This window comes from Apteryx mantelli, chromosome 1 (genome assembly GCF_036417845.1).
Source record: "Apteryx mantelli isolate bAptMan1 chromosome 1, bAptMan1.hap1, whole genome shotgun sequence".
Lineage (NCBI taxonomy): Eukaryota > Metazoa > Chordata > Aves > Apterygiformes > Apterygidae > Apteryx > Apteryx mantelli.
In genome coordinates this window covers 109,389,932-109,413,936 of record NC_089978.1, presented here as the reverse complement: position 1 = coordinate 109,413,936, position 24,005 = coordinate 109,389,932, and the positions used below count along the sequence as shown (strand labels likewise).

The 24,005-nt window shown below is 34.0% G+C and overlaps 1 protein-coding gene across 1 annotated transcript in view; it reads left to right on the top strand.

Annotated features, from left to right (window-relative positions):
• The window catches only part of NCAM2 (neural cell adhesion molecule 2), a 168,681-nt gene that overhangs the window by 81,288 nt on the left and 63,388 nt on the right, over positions 1-24,005 (top strand). The window contains exons 10-12 of the mRNA XM_067290097.1: positions 5,470-5,657; positions 8,627-8,723; positions 16,313-16,486. Coding sequence (XP_067146198.1) covers positions 5,470-5,657; positions 8,627-8,723; positions 16,313-16,486 — 459 coding nt within the window. The remainder of the gene's footprint in view (positions 1-5,469; positions 5,658-8,626; positions 8,724-16,312; positions 16,487-24,005) is intronic.

Here is a 24,005-nt window from a genome sequence, read left to right as displayed (position 1 = left end):
CCCTTATTCCTTAATGTCATGTGGAATTCCAAGAAAAATGCAGACTTTCAACTTCTGTGAGACTGGCAGCACCAAACCCCAGAACAGTGCGTTCTTTCATTGCCCATCATTTGTAAAAGTTAAAGATCATCAACAACATACATTGTGACTGGTGGAAAGTTGCTCTATCTCCCTGACAAATAATTGTTTAACTGTGTTTATGATATTACAATGGTAAAAGATGGAGAAATCAGTGTGGTGATTAAGTGTCAGAAGTAATATCACAGTCAAGGGTATTTGGGACCGGTACTGTTTCCCAATAAGAGGGGGACTCCTACTCCTATTGCATAAACTGTACAATTAGTAGCTGGCCCATTATGCTATTGAACAATATCATGCACTTTATTGTAATCCATTTTGAGAAGAAACGAGAACTGAAAGCATAAAGAAAAAGGAAATGTTCCTGTGGGTGGTGTTTCTTATTGCCCACTGCGAAGGAAACATACACCTCTGCAAAACTGCTGATCTCAGACTTCCAAAATTGTGAGTCAGAGTCTAACAAAAAACAGCCCCTGGTTTTAGCTAATAATCCTGGAAACTTAAAACCTGGTATATGGTAAGTTTCATTTGCTTTTCTATTTGGAAACTTAAGATTCAGATTTACAAGATTTTCCTTGCAGCCACATGATCATGATATTGGAAGTAAAATCATAAAAATTAGCAGTCTTGAAGCTCTGTAGTTTCTGTCTTCCATAAGGATGATTTTATATTAAAATCTAATCACCTTGCTTCATTTGTTAAGGTCTTTCCAATATGTTTCTTGTTATAAGGAATATTTGACAGTTACTGTACCAGTCTGGGGACATTCTTCTACTTTAGCTCCAGGGAAAAACTGTTCATTCCAAAATAATAACTATTGCCAAACAGGTATGAGAGAGAAAATAAAAAAGAAAAATAGAAGGCTGTTAACTAGGGTGGGATAAAGTTACAAAAATGTATGATCCTTTTACATGAGAGAGAGTAAGGAAAGTACTAAATTTGTTAGAGGATGCATTTTATTAAAGTCCTTGATGATTGGGACCTTTTGTCAATAGTAAGCATCTAAGAGGGAGGCTTCCAATAATATGGTACAGGAGATGTTCTTGACATCTTAGACCTGACAATCTGACATATACTTTCATTGCGTGATCCAGAAAAACTAATCATGTGATGAATAAATAGCCAACAGTTTGAAAACTTCTGGTCTTAGGGTAGGAAGTGAAAATCTGATTCTGCACATCAGGTTGCTGTTGTAGGTGTCTGGACACATATGCTGAATCAGATAATTTGCCATATCCAATTTTGTGTATAACTGAAAAGACACCAGAGCTGGATCTTCGAAGTCATTAATTGAATTACCCTCTGGAGGAGACAGGTGATGTATTAGTCTGTACTTCCATCAGTGCTCTCAGGCATTACACCTAATAGGGATATTCAAATCAGTTTTCAGGTCAGAGTTTGCTTCTCCTGCCCAGTTTCCTTGTGCAGTTTATTCAGAACCACTTCTCCCAACTTTGTGTTGTATGCTGACTTGTCCATTTCTTTCCTGTTTAGGAATATACTTGAGTTTAGCTGATGCCATAATATTAACTGTTCTAAAATGCCATTCAAAAGCTATGATTGCTTATAGAATCCTACTATAACAGAATCCTTTGGTTTAATTTTGTACCTTCGTGATTTATTTTCTGTTCGTTCTAGGTGTCTTTTCTGTCTGCATTGCCTTATCTTCCCAAAATACCACTCCATCTTTCACCATTCAGGCTTCTAATAGTGCTTACGAACTTTCTCATGTACCTATAGTAACTAATATGAACAGTAGCTTTTTCTACTTTTCTGCAGCTTTATTTGTGGTAGAAAGCCATAAGGTTCAGCTATAATAAATACCATCCAGGTTTGTGCTGTAGTTTTTGTTAAATTTGTAAACAAAATTTTATTTACTGAAAATGGTGTGTATTCAAGCTCCTGCTTTTGTATTTATCTACTTTAAATTCCAGTATGTTGTCTTAACTGGTAGTAGATGTACACAAGTTTAAAAAGTACACTTAATTTATGAACAGCCCTGAATTATTTTACGTCAGACACAAATTAATGCTGAATTGCATAGGAGCAGTATCCAATTATAAAATATTCCAGCTAAGCAGAAAACAGTTTTATTTTTTTAATTTTTTAACTTTCTCACTTATCTGCCTGGAAACTTCTTTTTTTCTTATTATACTATATACATATATTGGATCTAAGTATCCATAACATATGTTAACATATGATAAGGCCCACCTTCTCATTTCTGCTTGAATAGACTTCATTGTCAGTTGATAAAATCAGTGATAAATATTCTTAATAAACATTCTGTGGCACTTAATCTTTTTCTCAGGCTTTTTAGAAAACTGGAGAAGTCAGATTTTGTAGACATATAAAATCAACCTTATGTTTTCAAAACTTTGGTTTAAGTGTTGCTATTTTTTAAGCAGTGTTTTGTACTGCACACATACATGTGTTTCTGTTTGATAAGTATGATTTCTGTAACCATCTAAGCCTAATATACTACAACTATGGATGAAAGTATGCAAGAAAACAAAGATTCCAATAAATCTTTTTTTTTCTCTTCCAACTGAGTTTTTATTTTATAAGAAATATAAAAAAAATCTTTATTTTTACTGGAAAAAAATGGTTTCTAGAGCTGTTTTCTCAATATGAAGCATCATTCCAGGTAACTTAACCCATTCCTGACCAGGAAATCAAAAATCAACTTGTTCAAGATTATTGCTCCAAATCAAGCCATCAGTACAGTCATCCCGTATCTGTCCATCTTCTTTTGGCTGTATCTGAACATCAGTGGGAGCTTTAGAATCCTGGGGAAATTGCTGCAAAGCCTTTTTTTCCCAGGCTTTTGGAGAGGGAAAATGTGAAGCTTTTTTTTTTTTTTTTTTTTTTTTTAAGGAATACTTTTTGTTTGTGAAATGTTGATTTTTCTGTGTATTCTTATTTGATGGACTTTTAGACCTAATTGTGATTTGTGACATTAGAACTGTTGATCTGTTAATATCTATAAGCATGTGTAAATGGCAATCCATGACTCGGTCACTCTTTTCAAGTATAAACAAATAATGTAGCTATCCAAAGTCGGCATTTAAGAAGAGATAGCTGTCTAATCTGAAAGTTCCTATTCCGCTGAATGCTTGTACCTACAGTATAAGAGTTTACATTCCTTTTTTTCACTTCCAAGACTTTTAAATAGGATAGGAATTGGCCAAGTGTTTATTTAAATCAACAGAAGGCATCAAACCACACGATGTCACTTAGGGAGGAAAGTTACTTGGGTTCAAACAGATAAGCTTTGTGTCTTCCACATTCATGGCAGTGTGCACTGACGGAGTGAACTCATTTTGAGTTGTGCATTATGGAAGACAAAATGCTTGTCTAAAATCTGTTGTGAAAGAACCACATTTTGTGTCTCATGCACACTGTGATGAGATTTCTGATCCATATGTTGCACATATGTTCAGTGCAAAAAACTGCCTGCCAGGCAGAAGTCAGTTCCTGCAGTTTTGTTTCAAGTGGCTCCCACTGCTAACTGCATTTCCATAGGAAAAGCCATGGCTCTGACTCTCAGTATTCTAAGATGAGAATTCATCTTCATCATAAAATGGGTAGATGCAAAGTTTGCTGTCTTCTCCATAGAGCTTTTCTAATGTGATGTGTTGTATCCTGAAGACTCTCCGATAGTCCGTGCTTTGCATAAAGATACTTAAATGCCAAAATATGTTTTTTAAAAGGTGTATGAGAATCAAAGAGCAGTAGAATTACTGATTATAACATCTTGAAAAGGAAGGTGAGCTCCTATATATGCTAAATATGACCATAGGAAGACATATTTCACTTAGGTGGATGAAACCAGCTGCTTCCTTACAAAAATAAAAGCTGAATATTTCTAAAAAAAATGCTGATGAGCAATGTACCACCCTTGATCTGTGCTTAAAACTCCTACTGATGACAGTTCTTTTTGGTCAAAACAGCAGCAGCAGCATAATTCCAAAAAAGGTTATGATTTTTCACAACAGCAAATACAGAAAGGTTGCAAATGTGCACTTCAAAAACAAGAAATCCGTTTTAAGCATCTCCTGAAGCTAAATTTTAGTATTCAGTTACATGTGCCCTGTTCTCGTTTCTGGTAGACCTACAACTAATTTTCTTACCTAAAGTTAAACTCATTGCAAGAAAACTAAAATAAAATTTTAAGGCACGCATCTAGAAGCACTTAGGAGCTGTTTATCAAAATATAAATTTATACATATATATTTTAAATATTAAAAAGTGATACCATGGTATCAACTGTCTTTGATCATTCTCTTTCTCTCAGAATTAAATTGCTAGAGTGTTTACTTGACTTTCAGTAATACAAAAAATATTTTCTTAATTTTCTTAAAATATAACAAGAGTGGAATTAAAATATGAAATTGATTTCCAAATAGATCTTAGATATGCAAAAGAAATGGGTTTACCCAAGACAGAAGTGCAGGGAAAGAGGAGCTCCCTCTGATTTTCTGAATGACATTAAACTGTTTCTGCTGTCCATGGAAACTGTAAGTAGAAGAAAAAAGTCTTGTGATCTGAAGGTCATAATTACTTTGCAACCTGGCAATTTTCTTTGTATACAGGATAAATGTTTGGTTACATGTTTAACATAGCCATTTAAAGGCAGATTTGGAAGGAAGGTGCAGCATCTTTTTGCTTGTCTGTAGCTCAATGATTCCATAAGGTACTGATATGACTATCCTATATACTAAGTATGCTGATATTCACAATATTTTATCTCAAGTAGGCAGAATACATTGCAACATTTTTAGGCTTTTTTTTTTTTTTACTTTTCTTTTAAAAATTTTATTCTAGGCTTTTTCACCCAACTGAACATCTCTCTTCAGAAAGGTTTCATGAAGTATTAGATAGTTCAGACAGGAGATGGGTGAAGCTCTTAGACGTCTACAGATATTCAGGAAACAACAGTAATTTCTCCATGGCAAAGGAAAACACTGTAAGATCAGTAATTGGACAAATTATATATATAAGCATTGTTGTGCACCTGCCTTTTTCACGCAAGGGATGGCTGTAGAGTTTATGATCCTCAAGAAGAAAATATTCTTCATCATTTCTGAGATACATTTTCTTTCAAGGGCTACTTGATATTGCCTAATGTTAGTAAGTATAACATTAGCAGTACATGTATTCTTTTCACTGACACCAAGAACTTCAGCTGAAACAGCGTTAGCAGGGAAGAAAGCTACCAAAATAAAGGCTCAAGAAACTCAGGGTTGAGTAGTGATGTTGTCATGGTCCCTAATAAATAGATACAACAGTTAATTCAGATTTCTTTGAGAACAGTGGTTCTTGAATAGAGGTTTGTGGCCTGTTTTGCTAAAACAGTTAACATATTTGTGTGCTACTTTCTTTTTCCAGATGCTCCAACATTTGTGTCAAATCAAACCATGTATTATTCTTGGGAAGGTAATCCCATCAATATAAGTTGTGAAGTGCTAGCTAATCCATCTGCCTCAATTCAGTGGAGAAGAGGAAAATTAGTTTTACCTGCAAAAAATACAACACATCTGAAGACCTATAGTGCAGGAAGAAAGCTGATTTTAGAGGTAAGGCTTAAAATGGAAATCAACATTGTGACAATAAATTTCTTTGTCAGTTTGGTGCTATTGCAAGTACTATACAGTCCATTTAAGGATAAGATGTACAAGTTAATAAATAAAGCTGCTTTTAAAAAAAAACTATGTATGAACTGATTCATCTCCACATTTCTTGTGATCAGTTAGAAAATAAACCTTATTTGCATGTCTTGCCTTCTGTTTTCCATCTGCAGTGAACACTAATGTAACTCATGTTGCTTGCAAGTAACTACATAAATAAATGTAAAACTATCCCATCAAGTTGATACTAAAAATTAAAGTGAATGTCTGGTAGGTGCTTGGTCTATACAGAAAGACCTGTGTGGCTTCAGTCAAGGTCAAGACAGAATAGTAAAACAATAGTGAACTGCATTTGGGTTTGATGATGATAATTTTCTCGCAGAGGCACTGGAAAAATGAGAACTAAACTTCCTTTTCTCATCTGGAAGCTATGCTTGAGAATGAAACCTGAGAAAGACAGAAAAAAAAGAATGGATTTTAATTATCCAGCCAGTTTATTAACTTAACTCAACAGTGAACTACTCAGAAATAATGTACAACAAATCATGGTCCTTAATTAAGCATTTTAGTATATAGAGTCTGTAACTGCTATCTCCATACCTGGTCTCACCTATTACTGGGACTACATACTCTCTACTCTAGTAGAGAGCTTTGGAGAAAGTTAGTTTTATCCTTTTGTATCTAGTATTAGGAGCTTGAGCATAATCTTCTCAGTTGCCATGAGAAAAGAGGTTAAGAAACTAAAGAGAGTGGGTGGCTCACTTGTCATTTTCCTAAAGTCCAAACAATTAACCTCATTTCTTGACATTTACTGTGAGCATATTAGTGTTAGAAAGCTTATTTTGCAGTTGCTTTTGGAAAAAAAACACATTACTTTTAACAGAAAAGCCTAGTTTTGTAAGAGATGTTAAGTGAGTGCTTCGTGGGGGGATTGGGGAAGAGGGGAGGAGAGAACATATTATGAAATACAGTGTCAGAATACAGTATAATGACATACATTAAAAAGCTTAAAATTAGTGACAAACTGACTTATGCATGTATATTGTCAGCTGTTTTCATTCCTTTATGTTGATAACAGAGATGTCACTATGAATGAGCTATTAAAAACTGTTATGATGTTGGGTTGTGAAGTGGTCTCAGTGGCAGAAATGATCTCTCTCCACATTTTGTTCATCATTCATTATCCCCATGATCTTCCTTTTCTAGTGTGTTGGTAACAACAGCGAATGATTGAAAACTTATCTAAAATTTGATGAAGGATGGTCTATGATAGCAAATCATTTTCTGCTTTCTGTAGCCCTTACAGGAAATAAGTATATTTTTTACATGTAAGCATATTTTTAAAAATGTCCAATCTGTATTATATTGTGAGAAGAAGATGACAGCAGGAAAATATTCAGTTGTTTTAATAACTGATTCTTTTATTTTGCCTGAAAACTCATATATAGCTTCTGGCTTTAGTGAGTTTACCCATGTTAGCTGTCTTGGTAACCATGTATGAGCATGTATTTATCTCATCAGAAATGTGTAAGTGAACCATATTAACTTTAACTTCTTCCAATGAGTTTTAAGGTACTTTTACAGTATTCTAGCGAAACATCAATTTTTGACAGGTTCAAACGTTAAATTATAGAGAAAAGAGGGAATTGATAACCTGCCACTGGTAAAGCCACAACTTTCAGTGAAACAATCTCTACAATTCCTTTAAATAAAAGTTTGGACTGACACTGAAATCTGTTCTGTTTATTTATATAGGTTGGCAGTTAACACACCTTTTGAGTCCATTTTAACATGAGTTTTCAATAAAGATATATATTTCCTAGAAGAAACTTTTGGAGCCACTATTACCTTCATAGAAGACAGGTTTACAAAGGTTTCATGATACAATCTCTTTGTTCTTTCTTCTGAAAACTTGTGCTCCTCCCAAGCAACTTAGGGGTTTGGAAACCCTTTACCTTTCATATTTTTCTCAGGGTTTTTGAAATCATAAAAGGGGTGGAGATATCTGCCTTTAGTAGGGAATTACGGTCATTTTTACAGTTAAAATTTGTGCTAAAGGAGTGGAAATGAAAATGCTGGTTAGGAAAACACAGACAGCCCTTGCTTGCTATCATATTGTTGTTAGAACTCCTATACAGATTAACATTAGAATCCTAGTTCTGTAACTCCCTATAAGCCTGGAGTAAAGGGGACAGATTTAAAGAAACTCAATCTTATTTTCATTTGAGGGTGATCTTTCAGTTTTTTTTACTTACAGTAAAGCTTTCACAAAGCATTACTTAGTGACAAAAAATGTCTTTGGCTTTTTGAGTTTTCTTATGGGTTCTTCACAACAGAAGGTATCACCTGAACAACTGGGCAGGAGAGTGGATTCAAGTAAGACATTAGCTTCCTGTTGCAGTGGTATCTATTATTTGTTCTGTCTTATATCCTCATTCACCTGAGTATACAGCTGAGCCACATTCCTTATATCTTCTCCTTTTCCCCTGAATGTCTGGTATATTGTGAATCCTTCAAACTATAAAAAGTAAAATATTATTCTCGCATCATCTGTAGCAAACAGCAATTTTCAGACATATCATTGCCTATTTCAGTCAAAATATCAGTATCTGCAAATAGTGTATTTGTGAAGAAATATGTGATTTATTGGATTTTCTTCCTTGCTTCAAAAGTGAAATTGTAAAGATGAACAGTGTCACCACTTTCCTTTATTTGATTTCCTCATTTGAATTTGAAAAGGGGAGTTTGTCATGAAAAGGATGTATTTAGATCTGTATTTTGTGAAATATGCTAGATAGGATGAAGTAGGAACACATCTGCATATTGGTTAAGCAGAACATATTTACATAGCTATTTTTTTACAAGAACTTTGGTATTTGATTAGAAACTAATAATTACAAACTGTATTCATTTTAAAGATTGCTCCCACATCTGACAATGATTTTGGACGATATAATTGTACAGCCACAAACAGAATAGGAGCAAGATATCAGGAGTATACACTTGGTCAAGCTGGTAAGTAAATAAGTTGCTTCTAAGTTTCTTTAAATGTTTCTTTTATTTTTATCAAAATGAAGTTCAGACACACTTTCTTTGATTCCTTTTATTTCAATGAAATGTTTGCAGTTATTTTTTAATTCTCTGAAAGTGGAGTAGAAGCACAAAGTAAACTAAATCAGTTCCCTCAAGAGATAAATCTTTACATTTATGAATTCTTTACATTTAATTTTAAGCTCTTCTGATATATGAAAAAGCAGAATTAGTCCCTTTTTTTTCTTTGCCCCTATACTTCTCAAATTTGTACTGGTGTATCTTCATGACTTCAGTGGATAGACTTTTGGTTTGCTTGCAGTAAAAATAAGGTAGAATTAAGAAAGTTTTTCTCTGTTTTCTCCCCTGTATTTTCATGAGAAACCCAGGGTCAGAAAAGACTGAAACACTTCAGCAAAGAATTTCTTTTCCATGTTTGGAGACAAGGAGTACTGAATTCTATCTTCATTTGCAATCTTAATTATTTAATAGCAGAATCTGACCTAGCATGCTAGATTGAAATCAAGCTCTGAGATGTTCAATGACCAATTTAGATAGAATTTCTGAATACATTTTTAGGTTCATCTACCGTTGTTTTAGGCATATATGAAAATATGACTGTGTATTTGTTCTTTGAGAGAATTAACTATTGACTGAGAGTAAATGAGAGTTTTCTAGCATTTTTTTCAGTGATATTTTCTTTTGGAATGGACCAATGCTTGTTGAGCAAGCTTCAAGGTCTCCCAACATGTGATCTGCGTACTTACAGTAATGTAAATTATGTAAATTATTCCATCATTACTGACATCTGTGGAATTATAATCCATAGATTATGTGATTTTACTTTATCCAGAAAATCCATTCCCCTCTATTTGATAACTTTTTCTGATATTAACTGTGTTGTGAACCTGCTCTTCTTTTGATAGCTACATGCTACTAAATAAAAATGTATTATCTCTCCTTTTGTATTTAAACGTTCTTCATCCCAACTACTTTTCACACAATGAATTCCTTACTTTCCTCCTTACAAAATGCTCCCCAATTTAAGAGTTTGCACAGTCTAATCCATACTCAAAACCTAAAATCATTTCATTTTTTGTAAAAAAAAAAAAAAAAAAAAAGACCAGTTTCTAGAACCTTTACTCTCATGATCATTTCATTAGAGTTCATGATCATTTATTTAGTTGATCTCATTTGCTTCAGTGGAATTACTTGGACAACTGAGTTTCCATAATTGGACTGAAGTTATGACTGTAGCAGCTCATCATTACTAAATGTGGCTTTAAATATGAAACATGTATATGTCCTTTGACATGTTAAAATTGAGGTAATATTAGAAGAGCTCTGAGCTTTAAATGGATTAGCAATTAATTTATCTGCCAACCATTCTGTTTCTAATTAAGAAATCTTACAACTTGTAGGAAGTTAGTGTTGATTTCAATAGGTAAACTATTTTATCTGTATATTACTTCTGCTCTCATTTAATTTATGAAACAAATTCATCCGTCTAAAAATTCAGGACCTGATTTTGTGAATATTCGTGACTGGCATAAGATTTGCAGAGCTGCATTAAATTCATCAAAATTTGTACAAACAAAAGGACTGCACCTAACTCTAAATTTTAGTCAGTTACATCTATTTTTCTTCAGCAGCATGGCTTTCTCTTCAAGGCAACACATGCAGCTATTGATTCAGCAGTGCTACACTGGTCTCTGGAGTATTATATCCAAGGTTTGATACATGAAAGGCTTCACTAGAAGACAAGAGCAGTAGGAAGGGCAGCATGAAAGGTGGCAGAATGATTTCTCAATTCCTCTCAAAGTCAGAAAACTTGCTACTAGAAGTCTTTTGCTTTTAAATCCATAAACATAGATGTTAGGAAAGTGAAGAAAAAAAACAACAGCTGCATTCCATAGGTGTCTTACCACCCAGGACAGGAGAAGATGAGTAGATAGAACAATTATGCCAAAGAGAAATAGAAGTCATACAGTGGTTATTGCTGCATACTGCTTTGTCCTCATAATGATGTGTTTACATATGCTAGCATTTCAGCAAGTATTTTATACCTGCTGAAATTTTTCCTAGATTTTCAAAACAAAATATCAAAACACAACTTAGTGATACAACATGATGATTATTTTTTGTCTGTCTGTGTTGCAACTCGTAATATTATCTTAGTTAGATATTTCTCTCCTGACTTCAAAAATAATTAATTTTAATATAAAATAATTCTCATTTTTAATTGAAAAAAAAGATATTTTGATTATGCATTTTATTTCAGCAAATACTCACATGAGAGACCCTGGAACTGCAACTGAGGGCAAATACTATATACGAGCTATAATCCTGTTACGGGCTTTTAATGCAACTATGCCACAGATGTTAGTGATGCCAGTTTTTCTAACAGCTTAGTATTCTCTACTTTTGCAACAATTTGTTTAACATTTCAGTCAATTCTGCACAAAATCTTGATCAGCACTTTTGAAAAATATGTTTTGGAGTTAAAGGTAAATCAAGACATATTTAATGAAACAAATAAAGAACTATGAGAAGTTATTATATTAAGTATGAGCTATATATGGACAGACATTGTATATGGTGAAATAAAGTGAAAAAGATGGTAACAAACACGGATTTTGTAGTGGTAATAGTGAACATGTATCCTTCATATGAGTCATGATAATGTGGAATTTATGTGGGGTTAGAAATACTTCTTTGGGGTGTGTCAGGGCTCCATTGTGCTAGGCACTACATCCAGTAGTATAATGCATTCACTATCCCGAAAGATTGACATTGTTAGCATGTGTACCCAAATAGACTTAAAAAAAACCATAGCAAATAACAAATGTAGTTCACTGCTGCAAGTTTTACACTTAAACTAGCATCAACTGGAAATGAAAAATAGTAAGGGAGATAGAGGTTATTAGGAGTTAAACATCAAAATAATCACAGGAATAAATTTTTTTCCTGGGTTTCAATACAGCCTGGATTTCCTTCTGACTTTGATTTATAAGTACTTATGCTGGGGCATAGCATACTTCTACAATGGATTTGTCAGGGAAAAATAAATACTATTTCCAGTTGGGAGATAGTATTAAGCAAAGTATCCTGCTAGGGTAAATTTTACAAATATAATAATTGTTTTACTGAATTGTTTTCTCTTAAAATTCTGCAGAAAGGACTATTTGCTTCATGTTTTGTTCTGTTTTCTTTTTTTGTTGTGGTTTTCAGCAGAATTAGACTCCTTTTTTTAATTTATTGCTACTTAAAAACTGATCATATTGCTCATTGCTGATATCTTTATTTCTGTTGTCCTCCTTTACAGATCAGACTTATTGATGATAGAATAAAGTTTCTTTCAAAACAGAGGTGCAATTTGCAACCATACGATTCTGTATGACAGGAAAACTATACCTGTTCACTCCAGAGCCTGAACTCCAGACACTTCTTTAAAGCTTTCAAAACAGTTGAAGAACTTCAGCCTGTTCAAGGTTTAACACTGAAAAGTGTTGGCCATTACTTGCAAAATGCTGCGAACATTTAGCACTCATGGAAGGCTTAAGATTTAGAGGTGTTCAGCACCAGACTTGTGGTGATCAATTTTTAAAAATACCAAATGGTTGGCATCCTCCTTTGTAATTGCTTAAGCATTTGAATTACTGTTTGAATAACATGTAGAATCCAAAAACCACATTCTTTTTCATTTCTTGGCACTACAGATTAATAACTTCACGTCACAAACACAGCTTTTATTATAGAAGTCTACTTATACTCTGTTTTTTCTCCATGACAGGCTTAGGCTTTGGCAAGCCAGGTCAGCTTGGCAGATTGTCCCAATGGCTTTCAGAGCCTGAGGTGAGCAGAGATATTCCTAGATTTACCCAGATCTAGTTTAGTCATAGTTTATGTGAAATATTAGTATGTAGGGAGATAGTGTTAACTATTAAACACACATTTTACCTTTTTGTTGAGGTCTCAATATTATTATTTCACATGTTTTTGGATAGTTGAATAGAAAATTGTATTGCCAGCGATAATCTTAGACCATGTTATTTGAATGGATGTTTTATTATCTTAAAATGATAAATGTTAAGATTGTGACACAGAGAGCTAAACTGGATTTTTTTAGTTAATTTTTTATTTAAAGACTAATGTGTATTTTGCACATAGCAATATAAAGCTGGGCAGAGTCCAGAGCCCCTAAAAGTAAACCATGATTCCCCTCTATGGCTTTCATGGCCTTATTCCCTCCACACTTCCCTTTCCTCTTCTTTCCCCGATTCTGTGATATCAAAAGGTTTCTGATTCACCTTTTTACCTCAGTCTTTCTTTCAATCTTTGCGCCTAGGTGGATACTTTCATTTTTGATGAAAGTTGAGATTCTCATCTCATCACATCATGCCTGGAACTGCAGCTCAGCAAGGGAATTCCAGTGACTAAGCCTTAACATGAGCAACTGTTGGCAGAGGCCATGCTAATAGACAGTGCATATAGACAATTTGCAAATTAGCTATATTATACAGCTCTGCTGATGAATTTCAAAGTTGTCTTGCCACATCATTCCTATTATTTGTGATCTTTAGCATATGTATGGAAAAATCCCACACTCATTCTATCACATACTTCTTAGGCTCACATCCATAGCAGGGTATGAAAAATTAATTACTGTCCATAGCTAAACTCTTAGGCAATTCATTTCTTTTTGGTTTTTTGGAAGGAAAGATAACAAGAAGCATCCACAGTTCTGTCCTTCCAGGTGCAGACTTCAATGGACACAATCTTGCAAAATATTCTTCACTCCTACTAAACATTGATCTAAGACCTTATATTCTAATGCAAAAATCATGGCAGTGCTCCAGATAATTTCAGCTGACAGGGGATTGCTCACAAGCTGAAATGTTTAGCTATATCAGGACCAGAGCACTGTTTACCTTGCACAACCAAATTCATACTCATTAGAGAACTACAAAATTGCAGCAGATTCCGTTCATTATGCTAATGATCTTCTCTGGGCAAAAAGTTACAGATTTAACTAGTCTGAAGGAGATGGTAGGTATTTTATTCTGTTTTATCTAAATGAGAGGGCTAGTAGTTGTTTCTGGTTGCGACTAGTAATGTGTCTCCTGTTGTATTCTCTACAGGTGACTCACTGTTTTCTTAAAATAAGACACTGATGTAATTCAAATCTGAATATTGCATAAAAGTTACCTATACATGTGTGGGTGGCTTGAATTATGGGATGCATATTTAGCATAGTATTATGAATGTATTTCACACTTTAATGAGTTTTAAATGTATTGCATCGTGCTAGTTATGCAAAATATTTAACTGGATTTTCACAGGAGCTTCATTTTATGCTTATTACCAAATGGAACCATATCTTCATTTGGCAGAAATTATACTTGAATCTTCACTAGAGAACGTAAGGTTCTTCCTTAAGGATGTCTCCTTCCTTATGCCATGTTTATTGTAGTTTCGATTTTGAACACTTAACAACAGCAAAGGAATAAAAGTTTTTAGGAACTATTTGTAATACTGTAGGTGTTCACAGCCACTTTTAACTCATAGCTAAATGGTAAGGCCATTCACCTTCAGGATTGGAGAGCCAGATTCATCTTCACCGTTCTGAGTGATCTCTATCTGCATCTCTCAGACAGTGCCATGCCACTGTATTTTGATGATCCTGGATTGTTTTTCTGTTGTTCTTGTGTTGGAGTTTTTCCACTCTTCTTGGAATAGTCATTTGAGCTAGAGAGAGAAAGAATCTGTCCATGGGATGGTTTCTAAGGCACTGTCACTGATGGGAATAACCCTCATGGTCACAGCTGTAATGAGAAGCTGGAAAGCGGACACCAGTTTGTTCTAATCCTCATACTCCTCTGCATTTGGGATGAATGTCTGCTTAGCAAGCAACTGGTATAACTTGTTCTTCTTCTTGTTCTGTGAATCTGTGTGAATTTTTTGAACATTTTTTTCTTAAAAACTTTTTGCAAGGGTTTGAATTCCTCAAGTGTATTCTACCCAAATCTTAATCTGCCTGGACTCTTAACTCATTTAGTTGTGTCTTTGAGTAAAAGATATGAATAATGTACATCCATGAAAATAAATCTATGATGTTTTTCACACAATGAGCAATAAGCAATGGAGGTTTCAGGAGACCTATGTTCAGAAAGATTAACTGTAGGAATCCACACAAGTATGGTATCAGTGTTTGGACATTCAGCTCTGATAAGTGCTAGGGAACTTTTCTGGAAAGATGTAGATGCCTGATTATTAAAAGGTTGGACAAATCAGCCACTCTAGCAAAGCTTTGTCAGGAGTCCTTTTCATGTGAATTCATAGAAGGATGTGTCCTTAACCCCATTCTTCAATATTTTATTACAATTTTAGGCTCATTTTTATTCAAGTACCAGTACTGGGTGAAGTTCAGATTGATTCTCTTATCATGCTCAACTGTCTGACAGCCCATGAATAAATGCTACATTTAATGTAAAACGTTTAATACCAAATGACCAAATGATAAGCTTTGATCTGCTTCAGGCTCTTGTACAATCCTTGTAAACATAACTTGCATACCATGGAAACAAAAGAAATGTCAAATGTATAAGCAGAAAGGAGACCATATGCAAATAGTTGTCAAATGTATCAGAAGAGAATTTTTCTAAGAGCATTTCAGTTCCTTGGTCAACTGTCTGCAGAATTAAAATTCTTCCTAGTATTTTCAATACACTTTTTTGTAATTATAACACTTGAAAGTGTAGGACAATTAGAAAAGCTAGTCTTCTGTGTGTTAGTTTATTTGGTCGTATGTTATAAGTGTAATGTAATTGTTCCATTATATGTACTGACTCCGGGGTTAATTTTTCACATTTATTTCATATCCAATAGTACAAACACCTGCTTTTTTTCATAGCTCTTTTCTGCTTTGAAAACTATGCACTTGCTTTTGATTTCAGAGCAAATAGGTTTCTTCCAACCTGTTCTGCAAATTATTTCTTAAATCGAAAGGAGAATAGAAACCTTCCATTAATATTCCTTGCTGGTAGTTTGGAATCCAGTCTATTGGGAAGAAAAGAAAAAGGGTATTTATATATTCAGCTGTGTTTCAGATTTTCATAAAAGTGGCCAAATGATTTCTATAGTTTGCTGGCTTAATCTCATTTAGAAGAATTCAGTCTCTGAATGATCTATTTAGCCATAACTGTTCCTCCTGTTAAATTTGATTTAAAGTTGGTTATTCTCCTTTACGTAATTATATAGTAAACAAAATAATCAATCAGCTCTTATATTTGCTTATTTGCCAAGTTAGCTATTAAAAAAGATCATGTTATAAAAGGCAGAAATAGAAGACATTTTTGCATAACTTTTGCATACAAGAAAATAAACCTAGTTCTCTTATAGCCTTATGTTAGAAAGCTTAAGTCATTTATCTAAGACAAATATTTCATCACATTCAATATTCATTTTTTCTCTCTTCAAGATGTTGAGGAGACTTTTTATGGTAGATTATCAACTGCTAGTTTAGGTCTGTCTTGTTGCTGTAATTTATTAAATTGATGTTTGTGTTTTTCTAGATGTGCCATCAAATCCTTATGGAGTACGAATTTTAGAGTTGTCACAAACCACTGCCAAAGTTTCATTCAATAAGCCAGATTCACATGGAGGTGTGCCCATTCATCATTACCAAGTGGATGTAAAAGAGGTAGCCTCAGAAACCTGGAAAATAGTGCGCTCCCATGGAGTTCAAAGTAAGTCTACAAAAAGTAAACGGAAGTATTTTAACTGAAAGGATACCAATAGAAAACAATGTAAGTGTATGTGTACTGATTCTTTGTCTGTCCATTATTCTTAGTCCAGTAGCTGTATCTTGAGCTAATAATAATGAAGTCAGACCTTTTTATACCAACTAGGAATCTTGCTCTGATCTTGTAAAAGTGAATTACTACTTTTTAGATTTACAGACCGTTGGTGAACAAATTTACAATTATTTCCCATTTTTTCACTGTCCAGACAAGTAGGTACAAAGAATATTTTTGAAGTTACAAATTTCAGAAAGCAGAAATCATAGAAGAGTTAGCTTGAGAATGTGCATTAAGTATGCAGTTAACATTTTTAAGTAAGCTGTTACGTGATATTTAATCCTGAGGATTAATTGCTGATTTTGAGCGACTTAGTAACCTTTCTATGTACCTGCTAATCTTCATTGTTTTTATTTCAAAAGTGTATTTATAAAATATTGTTTAACAAATTACATGTTAAATGCATTTGTTACATGTTATATATTAGGTATGCTAGAAATGAGCCAGTTCCTGACCAGGTCTATGCCCTCTTTGCACTTCTCTAAAGGCAGGAAATATGTATAAACCTCACAAAGTAGACAAGCATTCTTTTAGTACATGCCCAGACACAGTATTTGGACAGAGTACCAGTTAACAATTCAGTAATTCCTTGCATCCATATTTACCCTTTGGTATTTTTAACAGGTAGTGCAAGTTGAAGCAGCCCCAGCAATCCTCTGATTTATACCCAAGGAAGTAAATTATTTTGCAGCTATCTGCGCAATAAGGGGAGAACAGATGTAGCAAATAATCTAATGTGTTTTACCTCTTTCCTTTTCACATCCATACACAAAGGTTCTGCCTTAGGCACGGTATGGTGAAATCTAAGAAGCAGGGGATGGTGAAATCTAAGAAATAGAACTGTTTCAAGGAAGCATATCATTAAATGGACTTTTTATCTTTAGCTTTGCTTAGCCATGACATAAAACATAAAATACACAGTAACTGTGACTATAAATACTGTAAATCATAGTAGCATTTGAGTCCAGTGTAACTTGTATTTTTTTCAGGGCTAGAAAATCTAAAGAAGACAATGCCTTTCCCTAGTTGCAGGGCATATGAATTGATCAGCAATAGTATACCTCTTCCCTTCTTTTCTTTTAGATTATGTTCAGATAAAGTGTGAAACTTTACTTATTTATTCTAGCTACTTTCTTCAGTGAATTGCCAATAAATGCCTATGCTGAGAATTACAATATACCAGATACTAAAACCCAAAGTGATCCATCTATGTAGTAGACTGCAACATACTCAAATGAGAACCAACCCACTGACTATGGAGTGCAGTCACAGAGGTGCTTAATTTAAATGTAAAGGCAGAATGAAAAGTCTTCAATGATAACTTTGTACAACAATGTATTTACCTTGCTCCCCATATAGCTTTCTTTTCCTGTCATTTCTGTCAATATGAAGTTTGTGAAAAGATTAATTGATTACGTTATGAAACATATATAACTGCACAGACCATTGCGGTTATCAGAGTTTGCTGGAGCTGCCTTCTTCAAAAGTTCACTTTGTTTGATTTTGAAACATGCTTTCAACATTACACATTTAGTTGTTGTAAAGAGATGATTTTTGAGATTTTTGTATAACATATATTGATCTGATTGGAATTACTTTAGTATAATATCTGTATTATTATTGTAAAAATGGAAAGTAGAGCGGCAGGTGCTTGCAGTAGTTATAAAGTCAATACCACTATGAAGTACACTATAAATATTTAGGATCTCCACTGCCATATCTATTAAAATTGAAGATACAGCTTATTTGAACAAAAGACTGTTAGGTACTAAATGCTTATCTACCTCCTGGCTTCCTTTTGTGCCCTTTACTTTCTTATTTTGGTTTATTGTCCTTTCTCACCAGGAAGTTTTGAGGGGATTTCCCTTCTTTCAAATGTCTATTTTCCTCTTCACTTTGTTTTCCCCCCACTGTAACACTGAGAGGTTTTGGTGAGAAAACAAAAATAGATCACACCATTTTTGGACATCTTAAAGATACCCCTCCCTAGCGTATATTATCAGAGATTACTCCAAGTGATGGCAAAAACTAGCAACTATCAAAGTGACCTAAAGAGTCATCTTTAGCCAGCAAACATATACTTAGTAAACAGATAAATATCTGGAAGGTGCGCTTTAGTGAGAGTACAGTGGACAATATTAAGAATGATCTATAATTAATTTATGCTGTTTTCTGAAATCTCTATTTGTATTTCCCTGGCCTGCATAGAAAGATTGTATGCTCTGAATTTCTCTCAAAATTACTGTAAAGATCAAAAATTACTACAGATTTTCAGATATTTGCTAAGCAGGAGGCATCTTGTTGTTTCTGTAAGTCTTGTTGATTCTACACTACATAATTTTGACAGGGCAGTCAAAAGGGACCTGGTTGCTTTTATCATAAATTGTTTCAGACATTCCACAAGGACTTAAAGCTTGTTATACTTGTGATGTTCTGTATGGCCAAAACAGAAAAACAAGTTATATGTGCCCAAAACAGAGTGAACAGCCCAGTGCAAAGAAAGTCTTCCAAGACTGATATGTCAAAAAACAATATTAGCTTTCTTCCTTATGAGAATACTGCAAACTGTAATTGGAGTCTTTCTGAAGAGTTCAGCTTTCACCTGTCTCCTGAGCATTCTGAGGGTTTCAGCAAGTTTTCTAAAATCTGCTTAAACCTCTCTTCATTACTTTTTAGACGATTTACAGTGTCATGGTAGATACCAGATAAATATCTTCTTTCTAAACCCCTTTTTTCAGTTACTGAATGAATTTTTAAAGAAACTTTTCTTAGTGTGAAGGCCATTCCTATTTTCTTTATATTTTTTGGAAATATTAAGATAGTTTAAAATTTTTTAAATAATGAAATATACCTATTATTTTTGAGATAGTTTCTCGTTGTCTTTAAGTTACTTTAAGACCACTTTCCTTCCAAGCTTCTACATTTGTTCAGTTGAAGCATGGGAGGAGGATGTTTGGACTACATGCAGTTAGTGTTCTGTATTATGATTTGTAGTTGGATCATCACAATTTCCATACTTGGCCAATATTCTTTAATGGAAAGCAAATCACTTTTTTCATGTGTTCAAATTTTAGGGGCAGGTTTATGGTTGAGATTCAGATATAAATGCTAGTAAACAGGGACAGTTACTGTTTGCACATCTCAAATAAGGATGCATACATAATGTGTGAATCATGAATTTTTCCCCAGTGATAAACTATGCTGAAATTTTACAGGATGTCTTTTTATCAGACTGATTTAATTCAGGAGAGATAAAACAGCACAGCAATCCTGGCTGCCTTCTTTCTTGCCACAATGTGGGTAATGTATAAGTTCCCAGATCCTCTCTTAAGAGGAAGAGACAAAAAATCCTACATTCTGGAGAAAGTTGTGCCCCAAAGGCTTCCAGCCTCCCCATGTGGAGACTCTCCAGGCTAAACTGGATCTTCTAGTCCTTCTGTGCTGTAACCAGAAGAAATAGTGTAGTTGTCTTGACACAGTCATGCAGAACAGTCATAAACTTATAAAGCCAGTATTGAAAGATGCATTTTTTAATGCAACAAACATCATGGAAAAGTAGATATACAACCTTATTTTTAAATTTAACATGCGATAATAAATAATTAATAGATGTTTCAGTAAGTTGTTGAAAGCAATTGCTACTAACTCTAACAAGTCATTAATTTTCTCATAATTATGACCTAATAATCATCAATAACACCTTCCAGAAGTAAGATTATAAATGTCTGTTTTTATTTATATTTAAAATATCATATATGCCTACAAAAGTTGTTAGGCATTCTCATGTAATTAATTATCCAGTAAATACAAATAAGTGTAAACAGTAGAATTAAATGAGTGAGAAATGAATTCTGTGCAAAGTTATTCAAATAGCCAACTCTCTTCATCTAGGAAGAACACCACACAGTTTCTTCAGTGACACCACCCTAAAAGATGTCTTTTGCCTCGAGCTATGCTAGTTTGAGATGTTTTCAGATCAAATTAAGGAGAAAATCTCAGAGCGGCCGGGCAGGGCCAGGAGCCAGGGTCAGGCTGTGGCGGGTCTGGAGCCGGCACTGCTGCAGCATCACAGGGCAGTGACTGATGGCCCTGGGCTGGCCTGAGATGGGGGCCTGGGGCTGGGCAGGGACAGCGAGGGCTGCCCGGGCCCCCAGGGGGCTGACACTGGTGACCTTATAAGTATTGCATAGAAGCCCACTAATCTTAAAGTAACAGAAGTGTGGATAATATTGGCAAGGTTCATTCTTCAAGGAGAGTTTGCATCCTTTCAGCCAGGCAGCTGCGAGAAAGCTGTGTGGGGGATATTGCTCAGCCTTCTTCAAGAAGGGGTCATCAACCAGTGCAGAGCCTTTGCCATGATTGCCTCTGTAGACACAGAGAAACTGGTCAGAAGGTGTAAGATATATATATTCTGGGAAAAATTATCTTGCAACCTTCTCTGCAATTTTAGCTAGAAAAGAAAGACACTCACTGGTAGGTTTCTAAGTAATCAGCATAGACTTCATGAGGGAAAAAACTGCATTATTTCTCCCTTTGAAGCAGGATTCTGATTCATAGAGCAGCAAATAATGTATTTGTAATGAAATGAACATAGCTTATCTACAAGCCTAAACCAGTTTGGAGGTGTGCCTGAAACTTGAGCAGATCTGATCTCCAATATTTCTTGGATGTCTTGCGCAGGAATAAAAGAAACTAAAAAAAACCCTAAAATGTTATGCTGCAGTTTACTTCAGCATAAGATGGATATTACCACCAAAACTCTAGTATTTTTTTCTTGCTTCTTTACATTTTTATATATTTATATGTATATACACACATGTCAATGAGTCTTTTTTTTCAGAACATTAAAAACTCATATAAAGGTGAAATATCAAGGAAAAAACAGTCTCTAAATTTCTAGTACCACTCAATTTGCTGGCGGTACAGCAGAATGTAGGATACAGTAAAAACCTAGTCCCATGTTAAGACTGTAGAAATTCATATACTGGATATGTGGATGATTGTCACTCTTGTTTTAGAGAAGATAGCTATATATTTTCGGATGTATGTAGCCAATAGTCTCTCTCTCTCCCTGCTTATTCTCCCTCTTGCTCCCTCTAAGCTGCTAATAGCTAGTATTACCCCTAGTATTACCCCTATCGGTTTATAGTGTGAAAGGAAGAAAATGCACTCTCATATTAAGAGGGTTTCGCAATGTTCTGTTTCTGTCCTTTTGCTGGATCTAGGGCCTCGTGATACAGTACTCAGCTCATCCATATAATGTGTTTTTCCTTCTTCTTGTGTTTGGAAGTTCTCAGATTTAAGACTCAATGTTTTTTTTTAAATCTATTGCTTGTCATGATTATTTCTGAAAGGTTTGGTTGAACTTGAATTTCTTTTATTTTTTAAAATTCAATTATTACTACTTTATATAACATCTTGATAAATAGGGAAGACTTTAAGCACAGGTAAAGGAAAGTCCACCAATTTATTCAATTTAATAACATCTGAAGGGCTTCTAGGTTTTCTAAGTTTTTAAGGAAGTTACTTAAGTTTTAATGCCTAGCTATTTTAAGTGTTTTTTATACTTAAAGAATTTCTTACATCAATAACAAATTGCAGCATCAAATGACCCTGGAGAAGTGCACATAACAGGGCTTCCAGACGATGAAGATTTCTGTAAAGACACAGCATCTTTGCAATTATACCTTACAAAATAGCTTATTATGAAAAATTTTTAAAAATAAGAAAGGGAAAAATACAATTTAGGAGAAAGATGTAATTTAGAAGAAAAAAAAAGATGTAATTTAGAAGAAAAAAGTATTTTTCAATCATCTATGCTTTTCTTTAAAGTGTAAAGTTCATAAAATAATGATAGAAGAAAATATTTATCCTATTTTGAGTACCATTATGTTAAAAAGTTTTATTTTCTTAAAGCATTTGCCCACTAGTATATTAGTATAAACTAAGTTTAGTCCTATTAGGGACTGGTTAGTCTGAGAATGTTAATCTCTATGGTTACTCTAAAAACGATAACAAACTCTCAAAGAAATGCCCATTCTGACGTGGTTTAAAACACACTTAATTCATGTTGCTACTCAACATCACAACCTTACATTATTCTTAACTTTGGATCTTAAAACCCCCAAATATCTTATGATGTATATTTTAATGAAACAAATGTCTAGGCCTTCCTAGTGTTTCTAGGTTTTGTGTTTTTTCAGGAGACAGTTTATCCAGTTGCAAGTCTTTTAAGCAAATTATTCCTAGATATATAATTTAGTATTTGTAAGATATTAACAAATATCATCAAATATTTTTGACAATAGACGAATTATATTAAGTAATGTTATAGACATCTTTCCAAAAACATGGTGTAGAAGAAGAAAACATCAAAGTTAAACCGTGTTATAAAAGCTGCTTTTCAGAATCTGTTTAAGTGTTTCAAATTTTAATGGACAAGGGTATATTCTCTGTTTACATTTGAGATGCTTCTTTGGATGATAGAAAGCTTTATGAAATAATGCACCAATGGTAATATAATATAATAATGTATGTATTACTCATGAATACATTTCATGGTGTAATATAAAAACACACCAAAGATGCTTTGCCAGCATGTGTTTATACTTTTTATTGTATATTTTATTGAAGGACATAATAATTTTGAAGTATTGCAGTAGTATAATCATGCTATGTATACAAAATTTAAATATTTCTCTAAATATAAAGTTTTTTACAACCTACCATTATAACACAGAATGGAAGGGTGAAAGATACTCAAGCTAAGAAATATTGAAATCTCTATTCTTTGTACAAAAAGGGAAATCTGTTGGCAGGTTGACTATGAATGGTATTATGCTATGTATCTGAAAAATAAGCATGACAGTATATAGAAAGAATCAAAGGTATTTTTCTTAAGAAAAGCTTATTAAGAAAAAATTTACAGCATCTTAATCTTATACGATAAATTGAAGAATTCAATAAGTGTAATATTTTGCTTTTCATTACTAAAGGGCTCTCAAGCTTCAAGCAGTATTGGTAATGTTATCATCTACCTTCACTAATATTATTATTTGCCTTCAACAGAACTTCTAGTTTTCTCTCTTGGGTCTTGAGGAATTGGAGATCAGATTTGAAATGATTCATTCTTTGTAAATTCGCATTCAAATCTCAGCAGGTTCTTTTTTTTTTTTTTTTTGGCCTTTCTAAGTACATTAAATTCCTTGTACTTCATAGAATCATAGAATAATTTAGGCAGAAAGGGACCTTTGGAGATCATCTGGTCCAAATCCCCTGAGTCACAGCATGGCCAGCTTTCAAGTTGTGTTAGAGTGCTCAGGGCTTTGCCCTGAGTTTTGAATCTCTCTACAGATTGTGTGTTTTGTTTCTGAAACATCTTTTTTTAAAACAAGGCCCTGCCTGTTCT